This window comes from Amborella trichopoda, chromosome 4, assembly GCF_054954075.1.
Source record: "Amborella trichopoda isolate Santa Cruz 75 chromosome 4, AtrichopodaSantaCruz75HAP2 v2.0, whole genome shotgun sequence".
Taxonomy (NCBI): Eukaryota; Viridiplantae; Streptophyta; class Magnoliopsida; order Amborellales; family Amborellaceae; genus Amborella; species Amborella trichopoda.
In genome coordinates, this window is record NC_142339.1 from 3,824,006 (window position 1) to 3,835,081 (window position 11,076).

The 11,076-nt window shown below is 38.5% G+C and overlaps 1 protein-coding gene across 1 annotated transcript; it reads right to left on the reverse strand.

Moving 5' to 3' along the window:
- Positions 1-233: 233 nt before the first annotated feature.
- On the reverse strand, positions 234-10,864 carry LOC18439326 (uncharacterized). The gene is made up of 8 exons (XM_006849493.4): positions 10,327-10,864; positions 9,090-9,458; positions 8,269-8,528; positions 5,409-5,550; positions 4,704-5,075; positions 3,314-3,445; positions 2,974-3,102; positions 234-2,715 (listed from the first exon to the last, which is right to left on the reverse strand). Exons 1-8 carry the CDS (start codon positions 10,453-10,455, stop codon positions 475-477), a joined length of 3,774 nt encoding a protein of 1,257 aa, XP_006849556.1. The 5' UTR covers positions 10,456-10,864; the 3' UTR covers positions 234-474.
- Between the last annotated feature and the right edge of the window lie 212 nt (positions 10,865-11,076).

Below are 11,076 nucleotides of genomic sequence, written 5' to 3' on the forward strand. Positions count from 1 at the left end.
TATTCTTAAATGCGAAAACGAACAACAGAAAACTTGGAAATTTAAGCTCAATGGTGGTATGCATGGAAAAAATGAAGTGAAAAAATCTATAAATGAGACATCTGAGTTCAACACAAACAGTAAAAAAGCTCAGAGATGGCTGCAAATAAACACAAGTGAAGAAAAACCAATGAACATCATAATCTCAGGAATTTTTTGGGCCAAGAATTGCTGACAGACGTTTGGGCCAAGAATTGCTGACAGACGGCCAAAAAAAAATACTTCACTACCACTGAAAACTCACCTCATACAACGAAAATTTAACAACACGCCACTCTCTCAATCATTACAATCAGAATAAAATGAAAGACACCACAACTGAGTGGAAACAAAGATGAAATATTTGTATAGAGAAAAATGCCATCTATCTAATCACAAATACAAAAACTTTTCCCCAATACCTCAACGGGAATTGAACCTAAAGTCTTTGCAGCATCAGAAGAACGAAAATCTGTTCCCATTTCCTGATGCAAATAGGCTATATTCTTCAAGAATTGAATCTCTCTTATTGTTTTCATCACCAACTATCTCCTCTTTCAATGGTATCGGAACTGGGTTGTACCCTTCTCCAGCTGCTAATGGACCACCAAAGTGAAAAAATGAAAAGTTTGTGTTCGCAAGTGTTTGGGGCTTCCCGTCATTTCCATCTTGTCCTGATAATAAGCCTTCAGAGGATAGATGTGTTTTCGAGAATGGTCTCTCAGGTACCTTTTGAGGCACGCTTGCTTCATAAGAGAACCCCCTAACGCCACTTTCAAGCCCCTCAAACTTCAAATTCTTTGTTTGCTCCTTTGGGTTCACAGCACTGGTTTTCATTGGGAATGATGGAATATGGCCCACATTATTGATTATAGGGTTAAAAGGTTGAAGAGTTCCATATGGGGTACAAAAGCGCGAAGATCTGCTTTGAGGTAGTCCATAGCTAAGTGGGCTTGAGAACAGGAGTCCACTGGGCTGAATAAAAGGAACCAAGCCATTAGGAGATGGGGCCCAAGGAGTGGAGCTCTGATAGTACCCCATTGAGTGGGCTGGAAATACAGGCATAGCCATGGTTGGGTTGGGCACTGGATGCACATGATGCGGAGAAGGTCTCATCTCAGTTGTGCTATAAGGAAGGCTCTTATTGTTATCAGAAGAAATAGGCTTTACGGGTTGCTCAATTGGTAGAGTCGCTTCTAAATCTTGGGTCATTCCGATATCTGAACACGCTCTAAACCCATTCTCACTGCATGAGTCTCTACCTTCAGATTGAGTGGTCTCCTCAGAGTCAGACACTGAAGAGCATTCCGCATTTTGGGAACCCAAAGGACAAGAGCTGCTATCTCCCTCACTAGAACAAGATGAGCCATTATCTGAACCAGATGTGCTATTAAGAGTGGGATCAGGAGCACTCCTAGCTTCCCCATTAGCTTTTATGTCAAAATTCTGATGAGATGCCATTAACCCATCTTCGTTCTCCCCACTAATGTCAAAATTTTGATGAGATGCCACTGACCCATCTTCAGGTTCCCTTTTATGGCCAGCCTCAGAGCTCGAGTCAATGAGATCCTTCGAACTTCCAAGCTCAACCTTTCTGGCATTCTCATATTCACCTGAAGTTTCAGAAACTATAGACAAATCCTTTCGTTCTGACACGGATTTCATGGTGTTCTCAGATTGGCATCCATTCATATTCATGTCCAAGGAGCTTTTAGGGCATCTCCTCCATGGATCAAGAGGTTCCCATACTTTTTTAATGTGCGAAGCATCCCCTCTGACAGGAATACTCCCCATCACAGGCCTACCTTTAGGAACTCCATTACCATCTCTCAAGCAACCACCACTATTATACTTGTTGCTTCGGTAATATGGCCTGGTCATATCCATTGCTGGTTCAGACTTATTCCCCATCTTCATCTCTTTACCTGTTCGAGTAATAGATGGGTTTTGTCCATCTCTAAATCTAGAGTCACTTTGAGGGTTACAGCTGCATGAATGAGAGTCATATCTATCCCATGATCTGCTATTAGAACAGTGGGACTTCTCACTATTATGCTTGGGAGCATAACTTCTTGTGTTGATCTTTGGAAAATTACTTCTCTGTTGCCTGTGAACTCCATTGGTTGACCTAGGGTTTCCCATATGATTATGTGGCATTGTCTCAGAATCTTCGACCTGGTCTGAATTTGATCCTCGTCGAGGGAACCATTTTGAAGGTGGCTCTAACGAGGAATCCTTTCGAGGCTTCAACTTCCGCCTTGAATATTTTGATTGCTCTATCATAAGAAAACCGTTATTTTCCCTCCCACTAAAATCCACTTCAACATAACCAGATGCATGCCTCGTGTTGTTAGTTTTATGGTTATAATGTCTTGAAATGGTATTTTCAGCTGATGGTGGGGTATCTGTGTTATCTAAAGGGACCAATATTGATGGCAAATCATCTTCAGTTTCAATGTTGCCTGAGTTTAGAGATAGAGTGGACTCCTCTTGAACAATAGTCAAGGAAGAATTGTATGCAGGCACTCTTGTATCAGTGGAAGTAGGGCTCTGTTCAGCAGCCTTCTCCTTTTGCTTTTCTTTTCCTTTTAGTTTCTCCTTTCTTCTCTGCTTCTTTTCTCTCTCTTTTAGTTTCTTTCTCTCTCTCCTTTCTTCATCTTCACGCTTTTCTCTTTCTTCTTCTTCAAGGAGCTTCATCTGTGGGTGCAACCAGGATCTAGATGAGACGAGATATTTTGCATATGGAACAACTATTTGTGGAAAAGTAAATTCAATCAATGATTCATGGTGAGACTTGGCTCATACATGCCGAAGTGCAGTTCATCAAACGAATACGAAAACTACAATACAAAAGTCATCAAGATAACAACACATCAACATAAACACCCTTGTCTAGCATTTCAAATGATAGTCTGATTGAAAAATATTAAGATCTGAAAGGAAATTCAAGTTTACCTGTTTTTCTAGTGTAATAATCTCTTTGCAGGCAACATGAACACGCTCTTCCAACAACCCTAGGGCAAGACAAACAAATAAACTGTGTGCATTTTGGCGTGCAGTACCTTCTCTGAAAGCTTTTTCGACCTGTAAACAAGTAAGAATCAATCAGAAAAGGAACCCAACATAAGCATGCTTTTCTTTTTGTCCGGTTAACTTAGCAGGTCTGTAATGCTTGTATCCATTATTTGTCCCTCTTTTTTCCTTTTTTCTTTAGGATTAATTAGCATTATCTGCCAACAATCCATATAAATCATGTTCCTCTTCTATCGCTTTGAGTTGCAAGTAAGATACATGCCTGTTCTTTAAAAATAACAGTAGCAGCATCCAAAAGGAATTCTCTGGCAAGTTCAGGACTCTTTGCATGCTTTTGAGGCCGAGAACCTTCACCATCCAACTCATTACCATCCTTGTCCATGGAATCATCATCCTACAATTGAGTATCATAAGACACCAATAACAAGGCAGCCCAATCTTTTATCAACAAATATGGGAATCGGGCAGCTGCTAATAGTAAAAGAATAGAACACTATGGGCCAATGTCTAAAATTAAGGATTTCGGAAATGTTTTGGCTAAGTTGGGACAAGTATTAAATTCAGGATAAGGAAAAGTACATTAAGTTAAGATCAACCAAAGTTTACTCGGGACATTTTATCAAAGAACCTATATGAGACTGTTATTTAATACTACACCCATCTTATTTCTTAGTATTAAAAGAGCACACATCTGCATTTGTCAGAAATGTCAAGGGGCGTACTTTCCAATTTCGCCCCTCTGCCAGAAAACCCCTGTTTTTTGGTAAAGGGAAAGATTCGATCACTCATCCACTACTCCGCCCAACCTGGTGGCCGAATGAACCACAAGTCTATATTGCCACTCATTTATTGGGTAGCAGAATAAAAAACATCGGGTGCATACTTAGAAACGTGAGTGGCCAAAAGAATTTTCAACAAAATACGAGTATTTGAAAGAAAGCATTTTTTTAAAACACAAGTATTTGAAAAACTGATCTCTTGCTTTCCATTTTAAGAAAAAAACAACTTAGAACTTGGTGTTTGCAACACCATTATCTCATAAAATATAAGCATTTTAAACAACGATATTCTATAACAGTAACTAAGGGGAAGAAAATTAATTTTTAGTGGAGTAGAAGTGAAAAGGGCCCCTCCTACCAATTATGACATGGGTATGGAAAATCAGATGTGTGCCTAGGGGCTGTCTGATAAAAAAGCATGTTAGTTAACAGGATTAACAACTAGAAAAAAGAAAAGAGAAGAGAAAGGCATGTCATATGCAAGCAAGTTTGAACCACAATCCAGGCCAAATTTGCACCTACTTTAGCAGAAATTTCAGAGTGCAGAAACCAATACAGGGACGAAAGCTACCATACTAATTTTATCTTTGGAAAGGAAACAAACTTTGGCTCTACATATAGTCACAATGGAAAGTATAATCCAATGGATCATGGTTTTTTCATAGTCCACTGGGTCATCACCATCCATGAAATGGTGGAAGCTGCTAGAGAGAGAGAGTGCAACCCTCCAGAACAAGATATGACCATAATAGTGGGACCCATTCTCTCTCCATCACTACCCGTTGTGTCATTGGAAGGTAACAACCATAATATACTATGATTTTCCGTAGTTCACCAGATTTTTTCCTGTCTCTCTAGAGTTAATCATCTCACCTCTTCCTCCTCAGCCTCTTCAGCATGCTCAAAGAATCTTTTGATGCTTTCACCTTTTGTTATTGAAACAAACCCATCACCAACAATGAGCCTTCGATGGACACATGCCTGGCCCTTCAATGCATGTGCCTTCACAGAGATCTCAGAGCACCGACCATCTAGCTTCCAGGCCCTCAATGTAATAAAGCATGAATTCAAGCCCCCAAGATCAAGCCCATCTACCTGAACATTCCCACTCATACCAACATCCTCGAATCCCAAAATGTCACATTTTCCCTCTCCTGTTCCGACTGCCCACTCAAAATGATGATAAGTGACAGCCATTTCTGCAAAGGACTGACGCCAATCAGCTCGGATCATGCTGTTTGACACCTGGAAAACAAATATTTGCATGGTTAAACAAAACAACAATGTAAGGCAAGCAAACAACCACAGAAACATGCATTTTCCCCTTCCCTAGGAAATTAAAATTAGCTCCATTAAATTATATAAAAGTGTGTCCTGACTCCCGAGTACAACAATGCATTCTTCTCTCTAACCAAAGATAACAACCTCGAAATGAAGGCAAAAACTTGGCAAAGTGAATATGCAATATAATAACATTGTATTTGCATGTGTACAATTGTGTACAATTATATATATATATATATATATGGAGGACAGAAAAAGAGAGAGCATTTCTGCAAGATTTGTCTAAAAATACACCTCATACTGGAAAGCTGTATCTGCAACACAGAACCAATTGGTGCACTGTGGCTCCTTTCTCATGCGTTTCAGCTCCTTCAACTCCTTAAACTCACGCATCACATTCCTTCTGCAATCTCTGCAAAACCTCTTGCTGTCAAACCTGTAACATGAACATCAAATTCTCAAGACCTATACATTTGAATAAAAAATATAGTCTAGTATATCATTGATCAGTGGATCACAGTTAACCAACACATTGTTCTGTTGATCATTGTAAGTGAAGAGTAACAAAGGAAACCCAAAGACAGGTCTCAAGGGCATACAACTAACATTAAAAAAACGGCATACAACTAACAACCGTGTAGCACTGAAATCCCCCTTTGAAAAAGACGAGAAGATACAAGATGGAACGAGAGAAAAATAGATGAAATTACAAACTAAGTAATCTTCAAAACCCAAAACAAACTGGGGGAACTGAGAATATTTGCAGCCCCTTAGCAGAAGTTTCCAATGTTAGGCTTCAGGAATATGTTCAGCAAGGGTGAATGAAAATACTCTTTTGAAGATGCCAACTGCAACCAAAAGCACATGCACAATAGTCCTCACAGCATGATTAGTAAAGACTAACAGGACAAATCGCGAATAAAGAGCAGAGAATAAGGCTTTGTATCCAAGTCTCACTAGTCACCACTCAATGCTCAAATATGTCATCTGTAACATGGGTGGCAATATGGACATTGAGTTGATTTCTCGCCAGGTCAGTGGGTTACTAAAAACAATCGAGTGGTTTAATCTTTCCCTTTCTCAAAAAGCCGAGGATTCTGGAACAGAGGCATAATTGGAAAGAGCTTCTGCCAAGTCTGACACAAATACAGATATGGTCTATATCCATGAGCTACATGGGGCAGTAAGAAAATAATCATTTCTTAAAGGGCTCTTTGATAAAATGCCCAAATAAAAATGTACGAGGAACCCTCGTGAATACAAATGGGGTAAACTGTTTCTATATCAGCTACATCTTCAATAAGTACTTTTCCTGGGCTCCAGAACTATGCTCAGCTCTCAGCTATTCACCCCCTCACCTTGCGTCAATGCTCTCAAATCTTCTCCATCAGTAAGCATGGGTACTGTTCATAATTAAATGAATATCAACTCGCAGAATTACAAGATGCTAACATACTTGTATGTTGAAGAATGAACTGATTTACTTGACTTTTTCAGCCCAATCATATCTTGAGTCACTACAGGGGAGCCTGATTGGTAATTTGCCGGAAATCCTTAAATCGACTGTGTGCACTCGTAGATTTCCCCCAGAACAGATTTTTGCATGTGAATCTACCAATTCCTGAACATTATGAATGGAACCAAGTTTCTTTCTTCTTGTTATATTTTGCGAGGTTGGTAGAGATGGCTTAGAATTCAACGCTGCTTTAAATGAGCATTAGAATAGGTTGCCCCTTATAGGCTTCCTCATTTAAACACTGCGATATTTGATATAATATTTTAAAGAGAGAACTAAGGAAATTAGAAAGTGCCCTCCCACCAATTATGATATGAATATGGAGAATAAGATGGGAGCAGGATTAAACTAACCATGTCCTATGGATCGTCTAATAAAAGCCCTTTAAAGTTCTCTTGCTTAATTATAGATAGATAACATCAAGACATGCCACCCAACCACCTTAAATGTTCAAAGATAAATGAATCAACGTGGAGGAAGACAAGTGAACATATGTGAGAGTTTGCTTCGGGATTAGGTTGTGGAGCAAAATCTACTCACATACAGTGCTCCTATAACTCAGGCAACCAAGCGAATCTTATAAATAAAAGCATTAATTGACATCTAATGCAAATGGAAGCGAGAGAAAAGCAAAAGTAATTACAGAGCTGAAATAGCTGACATAACCTGATACAACCACTCCCACCGCATAACTTGGTATGATCCTATTTCATAGTTTGGTGTACAACACGAAATAAGAAAACTACATACACATACATATATCGTGTTATAAAATAGTGGTCTCATAACATGAACTGATAAGGTACAAACGAGAGGAAGAGAAAAACCCTGAGCTATAACAGATAATCAGATATACACAATTTCCATAATTTAGAGACCCATATAAGCTCATGATATTCTAAATGATTGCATTTGTCCAATATCGCCCATTGAGGACATAGATTCTGCCAACAATAATAGCAAACTGCCATCCGAACATAAGCATGTTCCTTTGGGACATGTGAGATCCATATAGGAATCACAACATACTAGGAAGTCACTATGACAATAAACCTTTCACAATAATGCCTTTTGAAAGGGAAGATTAGCTAGGTTTTTTGTCAAAAAAACCCAAGGCTTCTCCTTTCCAAATTGTTATGGAATCTAAAAACAAGAAGAACGGAAGTGTGTTTGACATGTACACTAAATGACAATATTTTTGCACCTTTATACTGAATTTGTGGTTCTAGGATATAGTTAGGGCCAGGGATACCAGATTTTGATTTCATCCTGGCCCAAAGAAATGATATCAATTCATGAACATACTTTTCCAAGGCCCCTGAATCACATTAAGTCAATGTCACATACATACTTCCTCAAGCCTAAGGTGATATTTGAATCTGCATAATTGTATAATAGCCACTGCCTTAACCACATGCTTCCAATTTCCCAACCATGGAATATATAAATGGTTATCAAACTTCGAACTCCAAAACTTTCACTTAAACAAGAAAAAAGAAAAAGAACCCGATGCATATGTTTTAAGAAGTAATATCAGTGTCACATCATTACTATTCCCTCCTTTTTTTTCTTCTGTATATAGTGCTTGAAATGCCTGTAAGCATCAAGTACAAGTAAGGCACCTCTGCCAAAACTCACCTGTACATAAGTCTCTCAATGAAGTCTTCTTCTTTCATACGCAAGAGAGATAGGCGTGTCTCATCGCCCAATGCCGACCAAAAGTCCACTAGGGTTTCACACGAAAGCCTCGCAGTATGCAGGGCACATGATTCCCTTGTTCCGTGCCCTCGCCCATAGTTCACCATGCCTTGGCTTATCCAACCACGACCTCCCCCTCCACATGCATCTGGATAAAGCAACTCTCTCTCCCGTTCCCTTGCTCGTGCACTGTCAAATACCTGAATGAAAAGCTTGTTTCCTTATATCAACAATTTGAGGACTATTTCATCAAATTCGTGGAAGTGAGAAAAAAGAATCATGCACAGCTTCAATAAAGTTTTTGAATAAGACCAATATAAAAGAACTTTGCTTTTTTAGAGGAACATTAAGTTTAAAAAAGATATCAAAAGGACAGGTGCTCTCTTGGGTATGACTTTCAACACACATTGGATATACATATTGGAGATATGTCTAAACGGGGATGGGGCATCAAAAAGATGTTAAACCATTTGAGTATGAGACTAATACAACTCAATGCTCATTGAAGGATAAATAAACAATAAATATACGAAAGACAGGCTTGTGTGAGAATGAGTTTTGATGCATTCTTTGAAGTACACTGAAGGGATTGAGTGATACAAATCTGATTCAATAGACATCTTAATGCACTCTTTGAAGTAAGCTGAAGGTATTGAGTGATTTCTTATATGTTGCGTGTTGGTGTTTGTGTGTGTGGGGAGAGAAAGAGAGAGAGAGAGAGAGAGAGAGAGAGAGAGATTTGGGTACAAATTTGAACGTACAATCTGAAGGCCATCAAGGGATTTCCCTTCCAAGAAACAGTCTAAGAGAGTCAATATTCCATCTCTAGTAGTTGCAAGTCCACCCCAAGGATGAATCGCTGGGTCACGTATATCATCTTGGCTGCCTGTAAACATTGCTCCCGAACCATTCTCACTGGGGTTTCTACACACCCCTGGCTTGCTAAGAAGATTAAGGCTTCCTCCTTCTTGTTGGAGAGACTTCCCATACATAACAATCTGATAAAATCCTTCAAGTAGTAGGCCATTGCACCTTGAACAGTATAGGTTCTTGCGAGCCTGCTCAAAGAGAGTTTGCTTATCTATCCTCAAAAGTTCTTGTCGAGCATTTGGTGGTAACTCACTCCAAAACTAGTGCAAATAATCAATGACAAGTAGTGAATCAGTAATACTCCTATTAAAAAGTGAATAAGTAATACTGGTACAAGAAATGAACGAATAAATGCTTGCACCATAGTGACTCTAAATTTCAACTAAATTCAGTACAGTTTTCCAAAGAATAAACCAATGAGAAAATTTAACAAGTTATTTTTAGCTTCAGGGCCAAAAGGATTACTAAGATCCATGCAAAAAATACCCTATTAATATATTGCAGTGAAATACATCCTCGCATTGGGAACTCAAAACAATCCATTAGCATTGGGACTGAGGGAGAAAATACTTAAGAGAAAAAATGCAAAGCAGATATATCACAATAACTCTGACCAAATGCATCGGTGCAATAATTATTAAGCAGTAATAAAATTCAAGTCATGTGAAATAATGTTGAAACCAATTAGATCAAACTACACAAATAAATTGGAGCTAGAAAAGGTTACTTTTTGCAATATATTCACAAACACAACAACAGAAATTCTAAGAAGACAAAAAAAAACGGAAGCAGAGACTAGAATCAGCAGCCATTCTCCATATTATGGATCAGCATTCACGTGTAAAACAATCAGATTTTACATCCAAATAATATAAACAATCAACTAATTAATCAATTGATTATTGCAAACATAGTAATTGATTCATTAATCAGCTGATACTTGATGGAACAATACCGAATATACTAATTTTAAATTGAACTGTTCATCCAAACCAAAAAATACAGAAAACCAATCCAGAATATACAAAAGAAAAATCCATCAGACCAATAGAGTGATATACAATCTAAAATCCCATCAATTATCAGGAAAAATCCATTAAAAATTAAGGGAAAGAAACAGTGATTCACCTTATGCAGCTGCTCTAATGTAACATCATCATGGCGCCTGGACCAGATTCCATTAGAAGAAACTGATCCAGAAACATTAGAGTAAGAAGTGAACGCAAATTGGGCATTCCTCTGCATGAGACCGGGCATTTTCAAACCCTAATTTCGCCCGATTCCAAGCAACCCATCTCATCAATTCTCCATCAAATCAAAGCACAAAGAAACAATCAGATCAACACAATTCAAATCAGCTCGATACGGGTCGATCCGATAACCAAAATGATGAATCTCAACTTATTTATTACAAATTCCAAAAAAAATGAGAAAATACAATATGGGTCGATGAGATATTGATTAAGATCTACTGGGTTCTGCATGAGTTTTTTTTTCTCTTTTTGGGAATGAGAAAGGTGGTTTTTGATAGGCTTTCTGGAGATCCACGGTGCAGGAGATATGTAATAATGGAAATTACAAGGATTTAGAGGGTTTTGGTTATTGTTTTTGTTGTTGTTTTTGCTGCTTTTCGTGAATGGTGGTGTTGGCTATGGATGGTCTGGTTTGTTCTCAGCCTCAATGCTAGAGAGGAGGAGGAAAAGAGAGAGAAAGAAAAAGAAGAGAGAGAAAGAGAAGAGAGAGGCCCCTCCTATTGAGGGGTTAAGACGGTGATGGTTAAAAAAAGCTAGTAACAGTCTTTATTAACCACTGTAACAGCGTCAAAGCAAAAGTTAAGACATTAACACGACCATCAGTTCATCTTCTTATCATTTGTGG

Excerpts from the sequence above, each read along its gene's own strand:
- LOC18439326 (XM_006849493.4), bottom strand. The coding sequence starts at position 10,455 with ATGCCCGGTCTCATGCAGAGGAATGCCCAATTTGCGTTCACTTCTTAC. Across the intron at positions 3,103-3,313 it reads CTGTTATTTTTAAAGAACAG|GTCGAAAAAGCTTTCAGAGA; the intron begins GCATGTATCTTA and ends ACTTGTTTACAG. Across the intron at positions 2,716-2,973 it reads TTATTACACTAGAAAAACAG|ATGAAGCTCCTTGAAGAAGA; the intron begins GTAAACTTGAAT and ends TTGCACCCACAG.